The sequence below is a fragment of the Manis javanica genome, chromosome 14, assembly GCF_040802235.1.
Source record: "Manis javanica isolate MJ-LG chromosome 14, MJ_LKY, whole genome shotgun sequence".
Taxonomy (NCBI): Eukaryota; Metazoa; Chordata; class Mammalia; order Pholidota; family Manidae; genus Manis; species Manis javanica.
This window is the reverse complement of record NC_133169.1, coordinates 1,234,818-1,257,002: the sequence shown is the minus strand read 5'-3', so window position 1 is coordinate 1,257,002 and position 22,185 is coordinate 1,234,818. Positions and strand designations below refer to the sequence as shown.

General features: G+C 40.6%; 2 protein-coding genes across 5 annotated transcripts in view; one reads left to right on the top strand and one right to left on the bottom strand.

Moving 5' to 3' along the window:
- BLZF1 (basic leucine zipper nuclear factor 1) overlaps window positions 1-17,264 on the top strand; it is a 36,801-nt gene extending 19,537 nt beyond the window's left edge. For both annotated transcript variants that reach the window (XM_037023868.2, XM_017668535.3), the window contains one exon: window positions 17,018-17,264. In XM_037023868.2, the coding sequence (XP_036879763.2) occupies window positions 17,018-17,048 (31 nt within the window). In that variant the 3' untranslated portion in view covers window positions 17,049-17,264. The remainder of the gene's footprint in view (window positions 1-17,017) is intronic.
- Window positions 1,558-22,163, bottom strand: CCDC181 (coiled-coil domain containing 181). 3 transcript variants are annotated; one of them, XM_017668528.3, is made up of 6 exons: window positions 21,700-22,163; window positions 18,572-18,711; window positions 15,216-16,163; window positions 12,138-12,284; window positions 3,358-3,512; window positions 1,558-1,717 (listed from the first exon to the last, which is right to left on the bottom strand). In XM_017668528.3, the coding sequence occupies exons 1-6, from the start codon at window positions 21,971-21,973 to the stop codon at window positions 1,558-1,560; spliced, it is 1,824 nt and encodes a 607-aa protein (XP_017524017.3). In that variant the 5' UTR covers window positions 21,974-22,163. The 3 variants fall into 3 exon arrangements, with proteins under 3 accessions (XP_017524017.3, XP_017524018.3, XP_073077642.1); XM_017668529.3 differs by having other exon boundaries at window positions 3,358-3,509; XM_073221541.1 differs by having other exon boundaries at window positions 21,942-22,163.
- Between the last annotated feature and the right edge of the window lie 22 nt (window positions 22,164-22,185).

Below are 22,185 nucleotides of genomic sequence, written 5' to 3'. Positions count from 1 at the left end.
CCTCCACAGTCAAGAAAAGACACCCACTTTGACCACCATCATTCCACATTACACTGGAGGTTCCAGCCAGAGTCATCAGCCAAAGAAAGAAAAGCACCCAATTTGGAAAGGAGTAAGTAAAACTCACTCCTCACAGATGATATCCTATGTAGAGGAAATTCTGAAGCATACACAGGAAAATCTAGCATTAACAAATTCAACAAAATTGCAGGGTACATATCCATGCACAGAAATCATTTGTTTTGAGTACAAGTCAAAAGCGAAATTAAGAAAATTCTATTTGCAATAGAATCTAAAAGAATAAAATACCTATAATAAATTTAACCAAGGGCATAAAAGACTTCTATACTGAAACTACAGAACAATGCTGACTAAATGAAGACATTCTGTGTTTGCAGACTGGAAGGAAGTATTTTTAGGATGGCAATAAAAGCAGCCAGCAGATTCGCTGCAATCCCTATCAAAATCCCAACAGCCTTTTTTGTAAAAATGTCAAATATTTAAATACCCAATTGGTTCTTATTCAGAAAACTAAACAACACAAAACTAGTTACAACGAAATATTAAATGGCCTGTTTTATGCTCAAAATGCTATAAGAAGTTGACACATGACTGAATAGTTCTGTGTTCTCTAATTTAGGGTCAAGTACTTCAGGTACAAATACCCAGTTGATGAGAAGCTTGTCTTCAGAAGCTTAAACAGGACTCAGGTGGTGATCTCATTCCCCATCACATCGTGTGTTCACCTCTGTCCCCCACTCCTTAAGGACTCTTCCCTCACCAAGCGCACTGGTTGTGCCTCCACACATCAGATTCCTGTGTAGTCTTACATATCTCAAGTGTCCACCGAGGCCGTAAGCTTCACAGTGTGACTCGGAGGAAGGCCTTTGCGATCACACGGAACTGCTCACACCTACATACACTTCAGTTTCCTCACCTGCAAAACAAGACCAGTTGGGTTTTGCAAGGATTATACTAAGGATTTATGTAAAGCATTCACAACAATACTGGACACATCATAAGCGTGCAGTAAGAGCTGGCTCATTTTGTAACATACTTAGAATAGTATGTGTAATTGTTACTTATTTTTTTAAAGAATGCCTGGGGGAAAGCTGACCATACTACTCACCAGAGCTGCTCAGATTCAAAGTTGACGCAAAGGACTCTGAATGAGGCCCTGAGCGGGGCGTGTCCGAGTCATTCCTCCTGCCCTGTGAAACGTTCTCTGAGTTTTAGTGATAATAGTGACTCAGAGTGGAAATCTGTTTCCTGTGTTCTTTCTGGCTAGTATTGTTAAAATTACCTAGAAGAAAAGGAATGTGGAATGCATTTGCTTTTCCAGTGTGTTGCGTGGACTAAGAATGGCATAATACAACACTGCGAGAGAAGAAGTTTATTTGTTCTAGTATTCAAGAAAAGATAAATCCACTCTCAACATCACCAAAAGAAAAATACCATTTCCATAAGTCAGAGTTACACCAAAGTACATGGACCATAAGAATGACATCCAAAATTTTGAGGATGGCAGCATCCAAATGAAGTATTTAATAGACACCTTCAGTTGTAATGATCAGTAAAACGAAAAGGCTTAGCTTCCGACATATACAGGTGGTTCTGAAACTGTTTGCAGCGCTTCGCCTCCAGTCGGAGCTGTCTAGTTCTTTCTCTGACCGCTTGTTGCTCTGCTAGTTTCTCTGTCCGTTTCTTCCTTAGCCATCTGTAGAAAGAGAGATAATCAGATCTGGTCACTGTGAACCTGCACACACTCTTCATGCTGTTAAGTTATCACTACACACTATTAAAGGAGGCTGAATCTCTTCACCATGAAATGCTGCACTCACAGCACAGATTATTGAAGCAAGAACTGAGAAGCGCCAGGACTCTCTCCCCTACAGTCACGCACAGACACAGGCACAGTTGGAAGCAAATGTTTGAAACTAAGTTTGTCTCAATATGAAACTACTAACTAAAATAATTTATTTTACAGTAATAAACACTATTTTACCTGTGATGTAAGTCCTATCCTTTTTTTAAAATAAAGTTTTCTAAGAAGTAACTAATTGACAGATTCCAAATAACTTATTTTTTGCAACTAGCTATATTCTAAAACGTTACTAACCAGGCTAAGAATACAAGCATGCCGAAGTGTTCTTTGCTTTTCTTGGTAAGGAAATTATAGAGTCTTGTTTTTTGGTGCGTAAAAGAGTTTTTCCTTAAATCAGAAAAATAAGCCTAAGCATAAAAATCATCAAAAAGGTGAAGGAAGAATCTGCATTCTAACAAGTTTAAGTCTATATAAATTTTGCTTATGTATATAACATCAAAAATAAATGTACACACACATATCTGGTATAAAAGTGTGTGTGTATGTTTAATTTTTCAGAAATAAAACTAAACAACTGAATAACTATTAAAATAAAAGAGACTTAAGAAACATCATGACCCAATGTTGTGCTCCTGAATTAGATACTAATTTGAGCAAATTAACTGTAGTCTCTAAGGGGTCAACTGAGGAAAAATTTTTGGGCTGCATATCAGATGATATCACTAATGACCATAAGCAGATTAGAACAATATTACAGGATGAGCTCAATTTGTATTTTTAAGTTATAAATATAGGTACAGAGAAATATCTAGGAAATATGTACTAAGGTGCTAACAAATAATTTATGGGTGATAAAAATGTTTCCACCGCCATTTCTAAATTTCACAGTTACTGCTCTATAATAATAAAAGATTGTGTATTTCTTTTTTAAAAAAAGAGGCAAAGAAACAAAAAAAATAGCAAAAAAGAAAATAAAGAAATGAACGTTGAACAACTGGACTCAATATTTACTGCCCTTCCCAAGGCTTGCTGACAAATTATGAAGCCAGGTCTGTTTCCTCAGAATTAACCAGATAGTGCACAGTCTTACCAAGGTGACTGACAAGAGATTGAGTTTGCCTTAAATTACCAAAATAGGCCCAAATTTCCTTTTCATTTAGTCTATAGAGATGTTCCTCTTCCCCCTGACTGCATTTCTTTAAAGAAAAACATTTCTTAGTAAGTACAACTCTTTATTCAGGTTTTCTGAGGACTCTGTCGGAGAATCTGTAGCCAATCTTTGGCCCAGTTCTCTAAGGAATGACTGAGTGTATGGTAGGCTATCAAAATTATTGCACTGGTGCCATAAGAAACAATTTTAGTACTGAAAATATCTTGAATGATATACATATAATGCAAAGTATTGCCTTAAAGCTTTAAGTTTCTCACATATTTTTTAAAGTGTGGATTTAAAATTGAATAGGGATGGAATCTAAGAAACAAATGTTGGGGGAGTTTTGTTCCAGGCACTGTGGACTCTGGCTCCGGCTTACTGTTTAAAGGCGCCGTCGCGGCCTTCTGTCCCCTTCAGAGAGAACAGGCACGCCTCTTGCTTCCGTAGTTCCTCCGTCTTTCTTTCTTTCAGTTGCTCCTCATGCTTTTTTTTAAGCCACAGTAGAAACGCGTGTTGTGGATCTCTGTTTTCCTGCTGATTACAAAAACAAGCTTTCTTAATTTAAATAAACCAAAACTACTTTTTAAGGCCCTGCCTATAGGACCCTACAAAAATACATGTCCTACATGCTGAGTTTTCATTTTTTAATTCCGTTTCAACCTTAATTCTCATCATAATGCCAGCCTCATTACCTGCACTCCTAGCCTGCAAACCAGACAGATCACCTGTGAACCAGCGACACTGACCACCCCGTGAGAACACCCACACCGGGCTCACCGTGATGTGGCTGCCCAAGTCTCGTTCAGGTCGTCAACGAGCAAAGGCCTGACCGCAGTGATTAGCAGACTTTTCAAAGTTGAGCCCTTTGTCAAAGTAATTTTGCACAGTGACAAAAATATCTAAAACAGGGTGATGCAAGGCTGGGAGAGACCGTGCGTGGAGTTGAGGCCTTTGCAGCGACTCCTGGGGCTCCACAGAATACAGTTTGAGAACCAACAACACGACACTTGCTCATTTCTCCTTTCTTTTAAATTCTACCTTTGTTCTTAAGTTTTAAGAGCATTTAACTGCCAAGCCCATCTCCAAACTGTAATTACTATTATGCAGGGTGGCCACAGGATCTTCAATCATAGGAATTTTTTTTAAGGAGAATAGCCTAGTTTTTACTTATGAGGATTTTGTCAAAAGTAAAAATTAGGGGCAGTAGCATATGTATGGTTCCTCCAGCTTCATGATGGATACTATCTTCAGGGAGTTCTCAAAAGCTGAAAGAGTGGTTATCTGGGAGAATAAAAGCACAAAGGGACAGATTCGATGTGGGGCTCTTCAGCCTTGGGAAAACCGTGGCTCATCACGTGGACGCCCGGCTAGAACGCAGGAGGGAAGCATGCGCTCACTTAAGGTTCTCCCCTAATACGTCTCACATCTTGCATTTTCCTTTATCTGTAACCCACATGGCCAAGCATGTTCAGTCCAGTTTATATACTTTATGTGACTCAGGATCTTTGATTATAATGCTGAACTTTATGACAAGGACTCATAGACCTAAAGGATCGTTGCTGAACACTTCAGTCTGGGAATGGCTGGAGGGAACTAAAAAGCATTCAATCGAATTACAGTCCGAGAGAGTCAAGGATTTGGGGTGTATAGGATAGGTGAGTATCTGTGTTCATTCAGTTACTCAGCAGATATTCACAGTGTCCACCACACAGGGTATGCACAGGCGGCAAGTGCCAGGTTGCATCAAGGGAATAAGCAAGGCTCTGTCCCTCATACCTTCTGTCAATACGGTAGCTACCAGTCACACGTGGCTGTTTAATACAGTTTAAACCTCAGTGCCTCAGTCATGCCAGCTGTACTTCAAGTGCTTAATATCGTGGCTAGTGGTTATTCCCTGGACAGAACAAGCAGGTAGAGAGCCTTTCCGTCACCACAGGAAGTTGTACTGGGCAGTGCCAGTCCAGACAAGATGAAAATAGATGGCTGCCTGGCTGGTCGGGAGGGAGTAATAATAGAAGGTGAGGAGGAAGGGCGGGATTTAGGTGGGAAGTGAGGGAACAAGTTGTGGGGAATCGGGAGAGGCCCCGAGCAGGAAGAGCAACGGATACAGGGAGGGGCCGTGTTCAGCACATTCAACAAAAAGCAAAGAAGCAGCAGTGAAGCCCTGGGAAGGCGGCTGGAGACAAGGCGGAGAAGTGACAGGGACCAGATATGCTGTGGCAGGGACTCTGGGCCGTCTGTTGAGAGGGGAGAACTGTTGGAGGTTTCTAGGCATGAGTGAGGCGTCCGCTCTCCATCTCAGGAGGATCACTCCGGATGCCACGCGGAAAATACACAGGCTGGTAATCAGCTCCTGCAACCCTGCAGGCAGCAGGCGACGGCCTGGGCAGGGGCGGGGGGTTCTCTGCAGACGGAAGATACCACCGGCAGAATTTGCCCACAGACCAAATGTGGGGTTTATGCGATAACTGTCTTTTAAATTTTTTCAGGAATCTTTCCTATGGTTTTCTAAACCCAACCCTGTAAAATCAGACATTTCTACATTACAAAAAAGGAAATAAAAACAAGGAAAAGAGTCATGCAGTGATTTCTTAAAGAGCTAGTTTTTATAATGCATGAAGACTTCCCACATGTCAAAAAGAAAGGACCAATATTCCTAACAAAAAAGCTGGCAAAGCATTTCCTGTGAAAAGAAAATTTGAACAACTCAAGATGCTCAATCTCACTGAGAATTCTATAATCAAACAGCATCTCATACGTATCAGTACAGGCGAACACATTTGAAAGCACTTCTCACAGGGTGTGGGGTCCAGCCGCCCTGCCGCACTGCTCCTGCGAGGACCAAGCGGCCGCCCGTGGAAGCAACTGACAGTCGCTGTCAGGGTTTTAAAAAGAATACGGAGCAACTCTACCTCATAAAATGTACCTCCATTTAAATTGTTACATTTGTAAATGAACATATTACTGCAACATTATTTGTAATACCAAAAGATTAGAAAAGTTGCTCATTGTTAATCAACGGGACTGATCAAATAAATTATGATCTGTGCATACAACAGAAAAGCAATTAGAAAGCTCCATCTGCACACTAATGTGGAATGACATCTAAGGTATGTTCAGTGAAAAGTCAGGGAACAGATCAGTGTATGTGTATGAGTCTATATACACACGTTTACATATACATAGAAAATACTCGGGAAGAAGCATAAAAAAGTGGTAACTGGTTGTTACTGGAAAAGGAGGATTTATAGGCTGGGAAATTAGGTGGGGGAAAGAATTCTTTGAACCTTTTGACTTTTGAACTATACATTTATATTCTGTTCTAAAAAAATACTGAATATTTTTTAAATGATGCTTACAGGGTTATATTATTTTTTTAAGTTTTAATTTAAAATGATGAGAATGGTAACCTCAGATTAATAAAAAAGAGGGAGAGAAGGGCACATAATCACAAGCCCCCTCTCTTCCCCCAAAGAGGATCAGAATCTCATTTCTGTTACATTTAGTTCAATAAAGGTTTAAGAATATATGTTAAAATGTCAGGTAAATTGAAGCAGAATTAAAAGGGCTATTGATGAAATCTGCACAGGTTAACAGCAAATTACTGCCTGCAGCAGGGAGAAGCAAAGGGAAAGGAAATAATAAGGAAATAGAAAAACAGAAAAATTTTAAAGATCACATATAAATCAAATATAATTACTCATGGATTAAGCTCTCTGATTAAAATGGTCTTCGGCACCCACCGTGATGAAATGGCTGGTCTCAGCCTCCGCCTCCCACTCTGACCAACGATAAGACCAGACAAAAGGTATTTGGCAGCTGTGATTTGCTGAGAGAAAGAAAAATACATGAAATAAGCCCCAGGTTCGCCCTGACTCTCTACCTGGTGGCATTTTCCTGACAAAAAGGCACAGAGCAACTGAATGGACATAAACGAGACCAACTACCTGCTGCCTAAAGAGACTAACTTCTGCCTGGAGGACACACTCAGACTGAAAGTAAGCGGTTGGAAAAGCCACTCCATGCAGACGGAAACCACAGCAAAGCAGAGGTGGCTACACTTACATCAGATGCAAAGTAAGTAAGTAAAGCCCCAAACACAAATTTATCTGTGTAACAAGAGAAGACAAGATCACTATGTAATGATAAAGGGGCCAACTCACGAAAAGTTACAATATAACAACTGTAAATACTTACACACCAATATTGGAACACCTGAATATACAAAGCAAGTATTAACAGATCTAAAAGGAGAAATGTACAAAATAAAGTAATAGTGGGGGACTTCAGACAGAAAGCCAATAAGGGACCGTTGGATTTTAACTTCACATTAGATCAGATGGACCTAACAGACATCTAGAGAACACTCCATCCAACCACAGCAGCACATACATTCTCCTCAGCACACGAGATGTTATCCAGCGTGCATCACACACTGGGCCACAAAACAAGTCTTAACAAATTTAAGAAGACTGAAATATCAAGCATCTTTTCCAACCACAGTGGTATGAAACGAGAAATCGACTGCAAGAGGAAAACTGGAAAATTCACAAATATGTGGAGATTAAACAACATGCACGTAAACAATCAATGGGTTAGGGAACAAATAAAATAGGAAATTAATAAATATCTTGAGACAAATGAAAATGGAAACACAACATACCAAAACTTATGTAGGGACACAGCAATCAAAAGCAGTTCCAAGAGGGAAGTGCATAGCAATAAATGCCTACATTAATAAAAAAGTAAGATCGCAAGAAAAAAAAGGTACTTTACACTTCAAGGAACTAGAAAAAGAACAAACTAGCCAAAAGTTAGTAGAAGAAAGGAAATAACAAAGGTCAGAGTGGAAATAGAAAAAATAGAGACTAAAAAGACAACAGAAAAGATCAAACATTGCTGATTTTTTGAAACAATAAAATGGACGAACCTTTAGCTAGACTTACCAAAAATAACAGAAAAGAGGACTCAGATTAGTAAAATTACAAGTGAAACAAGATATTACAACTGGTATCACAGAAACACAAAGATCAAAAGAGACCGCTGTGAATGGTCACACACCAACAGACTGGACAACCCAGAAGAAATGTTAAGTTCTTCTTACTTACCAGCGCTGGGTCAGGAGGGAAAAGAAAATGCGAACAGATGACTAGTAAGGACATAGTAAGTCGGTATCAAACACCTCCCACCAAATGCGAGCCCAGGACCGGATGGCTTCCCTGGTGAACCCTGTCGAACAGAGTCAGTGCCAGGCACTCAGAGGCCAGTCCGCCAGCTGCCCGGCTACACTATCACCCAGCTTCACTGCAGATGACATTCACAGCAGTTCTTCAGAATACTATTCACTCATGATAGAATCTTTCATTAAACTTAAATTTGAGATAGGCTTGAAATATAGGAAAAAATATGAATTCCAAAGGGAAATATATAGCCATGATATGTTCTAATATAAAAATTTTCTTGTATTTTGTTCAGTATGACTCATTGTTTATAGAAAACTCAACACTTCTATTTATTATATGTTTATTATTTATTACATTGGATATACAAATATCCAATAAAAATACTGCATCAGGCTGCACGTCCTGAGGCCTGAAGGCCCCTCGTGCCTGGGAAGCTCCCAGCAGCGCGGTCACCGCTGCGCTCAGGGTTCTGGTCACTCGCTGAGAGGTGAGCTCGTCTTGTCTTCTGTGTTCTCAAACATGTCAGCAACGCCCCTACCCACCCGCGATTCCCTCCCTCTCTCAAGAAGCTTTCTAGTTTGTTCTCATTCCCGCTGAGCAATATAACCCCCGTTCACCCAAGCCACTGAAAGCGCCCTGGCCTTAGACTCCTGGCTACCAAACCCTGACTCTCCCCCAAGACACAGCTCTCCTTTCTCAAACAGAACTGCACTGTCTGCCGTACTTCAAATATTCAGAGGTCAGGCAAAGAAGTTAATACACTCTTTCACATACTTCTTCATACTTCTTGAGAATTGTATACCTCTCTTTTTTCTAAGTACAGCCACATTTCTCAGATATTCACAACATTCAGCTTTATTGATTCAGCCATCGCCCGTCACTCCCGTCTGTGTTCCCCTTCACTTAATCCCAAGTAACACAGCTACACGGGTGAGTCAGTGAACGTCCAGCCTCATGGACCTCTTGCCTCATTTCCTGTGACTTCCTCCCCTGCGGGTGCCACCCACCCCTACAGCCAGGTCCACATCCCCGCATGCTACTCCATTCTTGAAATCATTAACCTCACTCCTCCTTCCAGTCTCGACCTGCCTGCTGAACTCCAGACAAATTCCCCGGTCAGTCCTCTACATCTTCGCCTGGAAGTTTTATAGGGACCTCACACTCAGCAAGTAAAAACCTGAAATAATTTCCCCCAAATCAGTATATTTTCTTCTACTGCTCCATCATCCACCAAGTCGCTCAGAAGAGAAACCTGGTGAATTCTCTTTACAGCTCATTTTCCCTCACACACATCTAATTAATTACAAAATTCCTTCAGTTAATACTCCAAAACGTATCTCCTATTTCTCCCTTCCCTCACTCTGTATCCTTCCCTCCCTCCCCTTCCCCCCATCTCTCTCACTTACACTGTTAGAATCCCAGCCGATCACTATTATGTCACCCTGACAACTACATCTGCTCTCGCCCCTCCGGTCCATTCACAGCATGGCGGAGTGATCTGGAAATGCATGTCTAATGTATTGCTTCTCTGTTTGGAGAATTTCAAAGGCTCCTCATAACAGGTTTATTTACAAAATCATTATAGACGACTCCAGTATACCATGTGATCTGATTCCTGCTCACTTTCCAGATCCCCTCGCACTAACCAAATGATTTCCTATCTCGGGGCATTCTCACGTGTGCTCTTAGCCTGCAACAATTCCTCTCTTGGCCAAATTTCTACTCATACTTTCAGTGATTCAGAAAAATCTTTCCTGAACTCAGTGTATGCTTATTTGCCTTAGTATGATCTCTCACAGCTAGTTTTCTTGCATAGCATTCATCACTACTCATAGTTCCTAATTTATTTTTTCAATGCTAGTAGATGAGCTCTATAAAACAAAGAGCCTATTTTGCTCAGGAGTATATTCCCATGCATGGAACAGCATCTGTCATATAGTAGCAGTTAAAAAGCATTTATTAAATACATGAAAAGTTTTAAATTGGCATTTCGTTGATTCTACCAAATTTGCCTTTTTTCTCATATACTATAACCATCTGTATTTGTCCACATGTGAACTAGTCATATCTCTTGCCTATTTTTTTCAATTGGAAAATTCAAAAGTTTTGTTTCAATGAAATAAATACTAATAGTAACACTAACAATTATGACAATTTAAAAAACCATGATCAGCTTTTAATGGAAATTACATTAAATATTAAGATAAATTTGGAGGAACCCAAATCGTTGTATCTAGCCTATCTATCAGGAGTATCGTATCTGTTTTCATTTACCAAAGTCATCTTTCAGTCCTTTGCCAAGTTGTGCGCTCCACAGAGGTCTTACACGTTCCTGTTTAGTTCAAAGTATTTTACATATTCCTAAATTCCTTTTTAAATCTTTCTATGAGGTTTTTCCTGGAATATAGGAAGAATATAATTTTTTTGTGTATGTATAGTGTAAAAGGCCACTTTGCTAATACCTATAACCTCATTTCCTTTTCTCTTTAATATATTTGATAGAGCTCCCAGAATGAAGTTAATGAAGGGGAGCTGTTACCTGTTTCTGACTTTAATGGGCATGCCTATAGTATTTCCTAACATAGTATTCATACTATAATTCATATTTTATTAGGAATTTTTAAAAATAAATTATAGGATCAATAAATACCTTTTCTATATCTTTAAAGATAGCTGTATATTTTTAATTTACCTATTGATGTGATTAATTATATTAATAGATTTATTATTATTGATCCATAATTTCCTTCCTAAAATAAACCCTACTTGGTTATAGTATATTATTATTTTACTATACAGTTGCATTCAAATTTCACAATATTTATTTATAGTTTCATGTCTTACCTGAAAAGGTACTGCCCATCCGAAGATTTTAAAAGCTAAGAACTTCTACAAATGGCATAGTAAAACAATATAAAAATATATCATTTTGTCAAGGAAAACATTTATGACAGGCAAAGATTAAAATCTCTAACATACAGAAAAGACCACAAACAGGAAACGTACAGAATATACACACTCATATATACTCCTGTATATTATGAATTTCAAGAAAAATTAAGAAGATAAACCACTTACAATGTTACAGTTTGGTAAACACTTATGTGCAACTGAAGGGACTATGAATTGATACAATTCATTGGGAGGTTAATTTTGTATATTTAACCAAAAAGTTTACTTAAGTCATAAATTCCACTCTTAAGAAACTCTCCTCCAGAATACTGACATTCTCCTATAGATGAACTGCTAATAGAGCAATACTGGAACCAACCTCACTATCCACAGATGAAGAATGGTTTAATAAATTACCTGCAGCTATTTGAAAAGAGAGATCTAAATGTAATGACCTAGAAATATGTCTGTGATAAATTAAACGGGAAAAGGAAATTGCCTAAGGAATTTCTGTCATGTAAACATGTAACTGAGACCTGGAAGGATTTGCACACTGTTAGAAGTGGTTGTCACCAGAAGGTGAGCCTGGAAGGGTTGACAGCTGGAGTTTCAATTTTTACTTTATACACTTCTTAAAAAAATAGTAGGGCTATGAATGATTATTTGCTGTCTCCTGGGTTCTGCAGGTTTCAAATTTTAAAAAACTAAGTAATTTGGTGTCTTTCATTTGTTAGCTTCCACATAAGATTTCTACATGTCTACTCTTAGACTGGTCTGTAGGGGTTTTGTGTACGTCCGTGTGCTAAGATTTTCCTGGTTCAATATCAAAGCTATACTATCTTGATAACATGAATTGGTGTTTCTCCATTTTCCATGCTATAAAAATTTGAATAGATATTTTTATAAGGCTTCTTAGAATTTAATTGTGAAGTCAAATGCACGCTGCACCTGTTGTAAGGCTAGTTCTTGGACCACTTTTTCTATTTCTTCCCTAGGTTCTTGGTCTGCTACTCAGATCCCCTTCTGTAAACAAATTCAACCTGCATCGCTTTATGAACTTATTCCTCAGGGAGGCGTCCCTTACTCGTGTGCTCATGTCTTCACTTTGCTTCGCCCGATGGACCCTCCTCCTCTCTAGGACCTGCCCTCTCTTCTTCTGCAGCCACGCTCTAAATGCTGTGTCATTCTCTTCTTTCTTTTCCTTCTCTTCTTCCATTTTCCGTTGTTCTTCCTGGTGGAGAGAATGGCAAAAGACATTAATGAAAGATTAATAAAACTGTGTATGTGTTATCAGAGTAGAGAGAGAGGTTTTGAGATCTGAAATTAGGACTCCCTGCCCCTAAAACTTTTCATCTGAAAATTTGGCCACCTTAAAAAAGGGGGGGGGATTCCAATTTGCTTGGGGTAAAAAAATGAAGATTTTTCAAGTGAACTGTAGAGATAAAGTCTACATTTACATACATGTACAATACATACATGCTGTTCAGGAATTCCTTGGATCTGTCCTGCACTACCTAGTTTACTTTTGGTATTAAACCTCTGAAATTGCAGCTATGCAAAAAAACACAACACATACCACACTCTAGAAGCAGTGTATGGTGTCTACCGAAGTACTATAAATGTTTTAGACATTCTTACATTATTGTTAAATGTGCTAATTGTAATAAATGACATTGTGTTTACAAAAGAAAATGCCATAATCATTTAGAAATGTATACTGAGAAGTACAAGTGAGCAATCGTGTGCCAAGATTTGCTTTAACAGTGTTTCATCCAAGAAAGGAGATATAAATATGCCAAAATCTCAATGACTTTGAATTTGGGTGATGGGGACATAGAAGTTAAATGTGCCTTCATATGTGTTTGAAACTTTTTTATTGTAATGTTTTAAAATATTTTTTAACTACTGTATAATCATAAAGTAACATTTTTGCTATTAGAAAGATATTTAGACTTTGTTTTAAGAGCAAAATTAAAGTTTTTATGAGAATTGTTCAGCTAAAATTATAAAAGGCTTATTTAACCTAAAAGAGAGGTACTTAAACCAGTTAGGTAGCACATGAGGCTGTTACTGGAGCAAAGCAGGGTGGCCATGGGGATCTGCGTGCCAGTGGTAGTGCCATCGCACGCTGCCGGTGTGGGCAAAGCACCTGGCTCGGCAGCGTCGTCCAGGGAAAGGAGTGGGGTTAACGAGCTCTGAGGTCTCTTCCAGGGGAAAACGTCATCACTGAAATGAACTGAATTATACAATCCATGCTTCACTTTTCTACAAATAATGGAATTCAGAGTTCTTTACTTACATGTAGATAATGTAGCAAAACTTCTAGTTCCTTTTTGATTGAACAAAGTGTACAAAGGAAAATTCTATACAACTAACAACATGAAATATCTTTAAAACACTTATATACTATTTTCTAAGTCCTTGAGTTTATGTTATATAAAATGGATTCATTAGAGATCAATTTTCTATTTAAAGTTCTTTTTGGCAAAGCAGACTTTGCCTTCCCTGCACACTAACAGCATGGTAGACCCATCCTTCCGGGGGAGCCCTCGGCCCCGCCATATAGACACCCGCCGCCACACGGGGAATGCAGTCGCCCGAGAGGGCGGACGGCGCGCTGGGAGCACTGCTGCCCCACCTGGCCACAGTCTGGGGGCCCGAGAAAAGGAAGCCTCCCCGGACACCAACTACAGATAACAAGCCTTAGCTCCTGAAGGTCCTGCCCTGGGCAAGCACATAGGCAAAGAGAAATTTAGTTACGGGGACCTGACGCGAGAAAAGTGTACCCCAGAACACAGAGTGTGGCGCCCAGAAAAGAGGACCAAAATGAAAACAGAACCGTTACACCGGTTACAGATTACCACTGGGTTACTGGTAAAAAGACTGAATTATATTAAACCTACTATAACTTTTACAGAAACATGCCCATACACAGGCATGTATACACGCGCCGGCAGACATTACATAGCTCAGTACTTCATGCTAAACAAATACTGCTTTGTCATAAACTTCTAAGTTCACAGATACCATTGAGTAGTTATATACCTGAACCCAGTAAACTGGGCCTGCCTGTGAAGAGTTCAGATGTCAGTGGCCAAGTACACGAGACTTTACTAAGTGGGCCCCCTTCCAGATTCCCAAAGGTTCTGCTTCCACGCTGCTACTGACTCCATTTTTCACCTTTGCCTAATGTGAATTCCTGATTTAAATGCCAGAAATTTCCCTGATAATTTTTTGCATAAATGGAAAATACACCACTTCTCAGTAGATGCCAAGACAACTGGGATTGTGATTCCAATTTTGCTATAAACAAGCTGAGTGACTTTGGTAAAGTTATTTATTTTTTTATTAGACTATAGTTTTCTTATCTGTAAAGTGATCTTCAAGGTTTCTTCTAACTGTAAAATCTGTTAACCTGCGATTCTGCTGCAGTTTGATATTTTCAGTTAGACATTTTGTATGGTTCAGGATAACACCATTAGGTATCCAGTAAAACAGAAAACTGGGGCACTGATTTTTTCAGTAATTTAGAGAAAATTCACCATTCTAATACCTGGAATTTTCAGTTATAAGATAAATGTTTTGTTTAAAAGCAAGAATAATAATTTGGGGTTCCATATAACATTTTGGAGATACTTTTTTAGTTTATTACGCTCTAAAACTAAAATCCCTGAAATCTAGGAATTGTAGGCATATGTGAAATGTGCACACACACACACACACACACACACGCGCTAGAGAATTACAATCTAAGTCTGCCTGTCGCCTCCTAAACCCCAACAAATTGGTGCCCTGTTTCTTCGGGCTGGCATCTGATTTCCACCTGTCTCTCGCCGAGACTACTTCCGGCAGCCCCTCCAGGCCTCCGAGCTGCACCTCTGAAGGACTGGATGAAGTCATCTCTGGGATCCGCTCCAGCTTTAACACAGGTCATTACTATGCTTTGTGATCCTTACAAGAAAAGACCACGGTAATCATGGTGTTTGTTCCATAAACTCACATTCTTAACACTTAACTATTTGATCCAACAACAGGAAAACAAAACAAGCAACTACATGCACACTTGGAAGCAGCATCTCAGCTCGCACTGCCTTTGTAAAACACGGGGTCACCCCCCCAGGTGACCTCCACCCCCCAGCACAGTGCCCTCTTAGGCTCTCACCTCTCTCTTCAGGTTTTCTCTCTTTTGTTCCAGCCGTTTTTGCAGCTCCTTCTGTCGAGGGGAAAGACAGAATGTCGAGGTCGCTGAAGGTACACTTGCAGACGGTGTCCTGTGTTTAGCCCTCCCGTTCCCCGGACACGCACCCCAGCCTGCGGCAGGGCCCGAGCGGGCCTTGGGGTCCCGGGACGGCGGAGGAGCGCGAGCCAGGGGCTCTCCGGCGGGTGAGCGGGCAGCCCCTTGACTCTGCGCCACAGGTTCTGCTTTCTGGACACCAACAGACAAGTTGGAAGATCTGGGTGACAGCTGCTGAGATTTGCTTTCTCTACTATTAGCATCATTAATGGGGGGCAAAAACCCTTGACTCTCGATGTCTTGTAAATTCATAAGTTCAAACTTCCCATCTCTCTCTACTAGTATTTTCCTATCCTTGCTTTCTTCACAACTTTCATCAGTAAGTGACAGGAACACATTTTCTTGTCCAAATTCACTGGAAATACACAACTGTGACAGTTTTCCAGACATACTACTCTCATTTTCAAAATGATTTTTGTAAGTATCAGTGTTTTCCAGTGGAGGGACTTCCAGATCAACTAGTTTGTCTTTGAACTTCAGTTTTCGCTCCCTTTTATCATTCGCAGGTTCTTGATTCTGCAGAAGCTTGTTGGCTTGTATAATTTTCTCCATTATGTATCTCCTTACTTCTTCATCCTCTTCCTCGTCCAGGTCTCTCTGGCTTTTCAGTTTAGATTCCTGAAAGGAGTTTTCACTATCTGAATCTGATATGGGATCCAAAGACTGAATACTCGGTACAGAAATGAAGTCATTTCTTCTTGGTGAAACCGCATCCTTCAAAGATTTGTCAGGATCAGAAAGCTGTTTCATGTGTCCTATTTCTGTTTCATTCTCTTTTAATTCTTCGTTAATATTCTCTTCATTCCCATAAGCCATCTAAAAAAAAAGATATGAGGGTCTCTTTTTCAGTAAAAATTGAGACTGTCCATTTATATGCAGACAATCCAAAACAGATTTTCATTTAATTTATTTTATGAATGGGAAAATTTCTGAGCTTCTTGCTCATAATACTCTAATCTGTGTTCATGGGCACACCAAGAGCGACACATGTGCCAGCAGCGCTCCAGGAAGAGCCGGCCTACATGCGAACTTGATGTTGTTGAAGTTTTTATGCTAATGAAGAGGCGACTACAAATAATACAGTATCATTTAATATTCATCCCTATATGAAATTTTTCTCCCTTTACATTTTCAGAAGAGTATTTTTTAAATGCTTTCTCCTTATAATATTTGTGTTCTTCAAAAAAGTGTCTTTCTAGAACCATTGCATGGTCACTGCCTTTAGTCAAGTCCTAATCATTTTGAGGTTCTTAGAATCTTTTCAGATTATTATTGCTGCTTTCTGCAGGATCTATACCCAAATTACAGGTCACTTTTACCTCTAGATCAGATTTTCCTTCTTCAGTTACCCACAGAGGCTCCAATAATCTATGCTAAACACCATCATATAACTTGGTCTTACATTTAAAAAAAATTAATTCTACATAATGCATAAGCCAGAATTACCACATCACAAACCCTGCCCCCCACCTGTTGCTTCTAACGGTTCCTTACCTACCGTCTCTCCCCTCCACACACTCACACCTCACCCACCAAACCACTTCACTCTTGTGATACTATTTTTTTTCTCTTTCTCAGACAATTCTCTCCCTCCTAAAACAATTCTGTGGGAGTCGCTACTTGCTGCTCTCTTCAACCTCTTACACCCTCTTCCTTTTTACTTCTCACAGGCCACCTTCTCTGAGAGCCTCTTCTTCCTAAGCTGCACAACTTTGCCAGATGTCTGAGAAGCAAGGAAGCCTGACCCATGAAACTGACCACCAGGTGACAGATTAAACAGTTCTCTGCATTGCGACTGGTTTTCAGGCTGCAGCGGACGCGCTGGCTCTTGTTATCTGTCTCCGAATTCTCCTTGGGCTTTCCCTTCCTGCCTTTGTAAAAGCTGCTGCAATAAAACTGCTACTTCTCACAATGCAATCTTCCCCCAGTCCTCTCCCTGTTTCTGTCGTCCATTTTTCCTAAAAGCCTTACAGGAAGAAGTGATTAGAATCAACCACTGCCAGCACTGGGCTGGACCCCTGCCGCATCCCCAGCGCCCAGCCAAAGCAGCCTCTCACACACAGTAGGTGGTTGTTAATATCTGCTGAATGAACAAAGAAATTAAACAACGAATTATCATTGCTTCCCTAATTCTAATTTGTGTTTATGAGCACACCAAGGGCAATGCATGCGCACACCCAGGGCAAAACCCTGGCCTTTGGGTCCCACACCCTTCCAGGCCTGAGGCCTTGGTTCAACCTTTCCAGTCTGAGTTTCTCTGCCTCTACTCATTCTGATTATTTTTCTGTTAAAGATTCACAGAACTTTCATTTAAAAGCCATCTTAGAAGAATATTTACTTTTGGTTGTTGCCTTTTTCAAGTATCTACTCCGTTTGGCTTCTCTTGCATAAGAAAGCACGATGGAGCTCAGAGAAGTTTGTGATGTGAAACCTGTTTCCTTCATTTCCTCATATTCTTTTCCTTGACCCTCTTAACTCAGCTTCCGCAGTGTCCACTCAGTTCACTGTCCCTCTAAACTTCCCTATTCTTACCCTAGTCCAGGTTCATTGCTTGTTTATCAGCACTAATTCTGTGGCTACGTACACCTGCACACAGACACACACAGACACGGTGTGCACGAACCACGTGTACGCCAAGAGAGCGGGAACCTTCTGTGGCCAGGGCCGGTTCTCCTCCTGAACGTCCCTCCATGTGTGTGATGCACAGCATGTGATCATGTTTAATGTATCCACTTTTCCAGTATATTTGGCTCAGTCCTTGACCCTTTACATTTCTCTCTATATTCATTCCTCTGAGGAGCTAATTCAGCCTTAAGGTTTCAAATATTAGCTGGAAGACCATGTTTTTTGAGGTTTTGCTTAATTTTTCATTTACATTAAAAATACAACCCCATGATTGTCCCCAAGTCATATAAAGCAGAAACTAACTTTTTATCAATGCAATAAATTATACTATTTATTTATATTATATAAATTATAATTTATAATTTTAACTTAGGTACTAACTTAATGCCTGTTCTTTTGTTAGGCCCATGCCTTAGGATATAACATGTAAACTCTTTATGCCTCAATGTTCTCATCTCTTAAGATGGGGATGATACTACCCCTATATACATCAAAGGAATTTTTTGAGGTTTAGACAAGATAGTATAAGTGAAACTTGGAGAATTACAAGCACTTTGCTAATGTAATGATTATGAATGCTGCTGGCAGTTTACATATACCTCTGTTATGCTGGTACCACTTGTTTCTTTTTCATTAATTAACCATTCTTGGTCCTTTTCAAAGTCATCTTCGTATTCTCCACTTTCTTTTGAATCCATATCTTTATTTTCATCCATTTTCCATTTGTTAAATAATAATGCTGTATTAGTAAAAGAGATAAGGAATGTTATGTTCACTTGCGGGGTAGCTGGGAGTATGGAGATCAATGCTGAAGGTAAGCTGATTAACACATGGAAACACAAAAACATGGAGTGTCAGAATGAACCTGTATCTGTACATCCTAAAGGAGAGACTTACAATGGCAGACATTTTCTAGGTGTACCACTCCGAGCGACCAGCCTACCTGCCCCCACTTCCTGAAACCCTCATTTACAAGGAAACTAGGAAAGGTAGATAAGACTATCTGAGGCTTACAGAAGGATTTTCCACACCCCCTGCCAGTCACTAAAACCCCTTGTCCAGGTCAGAGAGATGACTGGCTTCTAAGTCGCACTCACGCACATTTCCTTTGTCCGAATAAAAACAAGTAGAGGCCCCCACTGTCTGAGAGTAGCAGGCCCCACGAAGCCTTTCTTAGGCTCAAACAGCATAGAACAAAGAAGTAGTTACCATCTCAGAGAAGCAAAAATACTCTCCAGATTTCTTTCATTTAGCAAAAACGGGTATAATGTAGGTCTTTCCTAAAAGTGAAGTGGTATAAAGTGAACTTTCAGATAGCGGGTGGGGCGGGGGTTGGGGGACAAACAGTATATCAAGCCCCATCCTCAGTCTTGAATGCTTCTAGTAATTTACATGGCATAATTATGATTTGTGAACTGAGGGCTTTTTAACTAAATTACAAAGGATTCTCAATTATGGTAAATGCTGATTTCCACAAAAGTCAAACTGTTGTCAACTCAAAATTTTTTTTTATAAATTCCTTAATTTTTTGTGTATGATTTTTCAAACAAAAGAATCTTTTGTAAGTGCAAAATGAGTTAAAATACTGATGAGGGCACCCAAAATACAAATAAGCTTCCTCGCTGAGACTGGTAAGAAAGAGGTAATATCCAGTTTCTTACATAACAGCTTAAGGAACAAAAGTCAGAAGCCATCAAACCAGGAGAAAGGGGGATAAAAGAGGAGGAGAAGGGAAGAAGGAAGGCTATGAGAAGAAAACGTCTTAAAACCAGATTCTGAGGAATACTTGAAAACCCTGGGAATATCAGCCTCAAGAAGAGAAACCACAGGAGAGTCCCAACAGTTGTTTCACAGTATTTAATGGCTGCTACGCGGAGGAGGATTGGATTTGCATGATTACTAGTAGTAAAACTAGTATCTCTCAAGGAATGAAGCTCAAGGACAAATTCTGGCATGTAAGATGGAAGTTACGATTTCCAGCTGGTCCTGAAGTGAAGCAAGCTGCTTCTTTGAAGTGTTTCTTCTCAGTGACAAAGGAGACTGAAACTTTAGGACGGTTGAGCTAGATGACCCTTAAGGTTTCTTTTAAACTTTTCTGTATGATACAAATTATCAAGTAACTGCCAACTCATGAAAAGCATGGGAATTTCAAATTAAATGCACAGTACCATGACAAAGCTTAACCTAAAATGGTCATTGTCTGAATAATAAAATTCATGACTTAAAAAATTTCTTAAATCTGTTTCACTTAACTGTCATCTTTCCTCTACATGGGTCTTGATATTGGTTCCCTTTCTCTCTCAAGACAAGTATACTGAATGTTTATTATTTGACTTAATTTTTTAACTGGATAATTATAACTATATCTAATGTATTAGTTGGATTATAATTCTAGATATTTATTTCTTTAAACTAAGAATACAAAATGGACATTCTTAAAGGACTCAAAGTAAGGCTTCAATAATTTGAGAAGCAGAGGTTGGGAACAATAATATTTTGAGGTGACCCAGAGAAACCAAATCAGTATTTCAGTTTGAGTTTATTTACCACTGCCTCGCTGCAAGGCAGATTATACTACCTAAGCTGTTATGTCTACTTACCTCCCAGTTAAAAGCAAGGGTGCCAAGAATGATGTAGAATAAACTAAAACACACTGTAATATATAAATACTTATATAAATACTACTGTTTTTCACAATCACAAATGCCTTAGGATAATCAGGTTTCTTTGCAGGCCAGGGATCCTGGAATTTATTATGGTAAGATGTTTAAATTATGTAATTGCTATGTAAGATTTTATAATAAACATAGTTGTGAACTTGCAAATAAATGGTTGCCCAAAGACTCTAATAAATGTTTTATTATCTACAAGAAATCTCACCCATGTGAAAACTCAAACTGAAAACTAAAACATGGAATCAGCACAATAAATACAAATGAAATGGTTACAGATTAAACATATTAGGTGTCATTAGTCCTACTATTATGCCATAGAATAGAAAGGGGGAAAAAAGCCACAGTTTAAGTGAGAAGTAAATGAAGTCATCACATCTGAAGTGCCATTCTTTTCTTATACTTCAAAAAACTCACGGCCGTTCCCAAGAAAACAAAGAACAGAGCTCCTAAACTCTTGTTCCAAGTCCCTTAACCTTTTTCAAATGCGTCACAGGACACTCAATCCCGTTCAGTTCTTTTAATCTTCATCCCCAGGGTAACGTCCATACGGGACACGGTCAACAAGCAGGAACACAAATGCATCTCACACAAACTCAGCCACCTGACACTTACTCCTCGTTAGGTTTACACTCATGTGTGTGTGTCAGCAGTAAAAACCTAGGTAAGTGGCTTAGACCAGAACCTCCGTGTTAAAAGGAAACTGCAGGAGACAGAAAGGCATTTCTTCCCCGGGGTGTCCGCACGCACGTACGGGGCTGGTACCAGCTTCGGGCCCAGAACCTTCAAGAACAGCTCAAAGTCACTGACAACAGTCTGACCTCACAGCCCCTTAAACACACCATTGCTGAAAACCTAAGAGGACTGGCAGAGTCAAAGCCGGTGAGCGTCCGGCCCCCGCCCAACCTCCTCCCTGCGCCACGCGCCAACACGGGGCCCCAAGGCTAAATCAAAACAAGAGATTCGCCATCTGTCACAGAGTGTGACGACAAACACTGTTTCACAGACGGGAGAGGCCGGTTTCAGTCTGAACGCGGGGTCCCCGGTACACCAACCATTTATTTGGATGCCCGTTTCCCGCGGGCTCAGGACTTCCAGCGGCCGGCGGGGACCGAACGGAGGCTGCCGCGCTGCCGCCGCCCTCCCTGTCCCCACGCGCCCCTCCGGACCTCGCCGCCTCGCTGCGATGCCCGCCCTGCCTGGGAGCCGCGGAAACTGGGTCACAGACGCGGCCGGAGCGCTGTTGGCACCCGGCCGTTCTAAACCCCTCTCGACGCGGCGCAGGAAGCCGCAGCACCTGAGCCGGCGGCGGCGGCGTCCCGCTGCCATGGCAACGGCGTCGCATCCTCCATCCGGGCCTGTCGGCCGCGGGCGCAAGCGCAGACGGCCACCCGACAGACCCTGCGCCCCAGGACGTATCGGGAGACGCCGCCGGGGAGCCGCGCGTCGCACACCGGCCTCGGGCGTTGGAGGAGCCGGCGGGGTGTCGTCTCCTGGCCGTGAGTTTTCCCGCGCGTCGCTGTCTCTCGCCACAGGTGGCG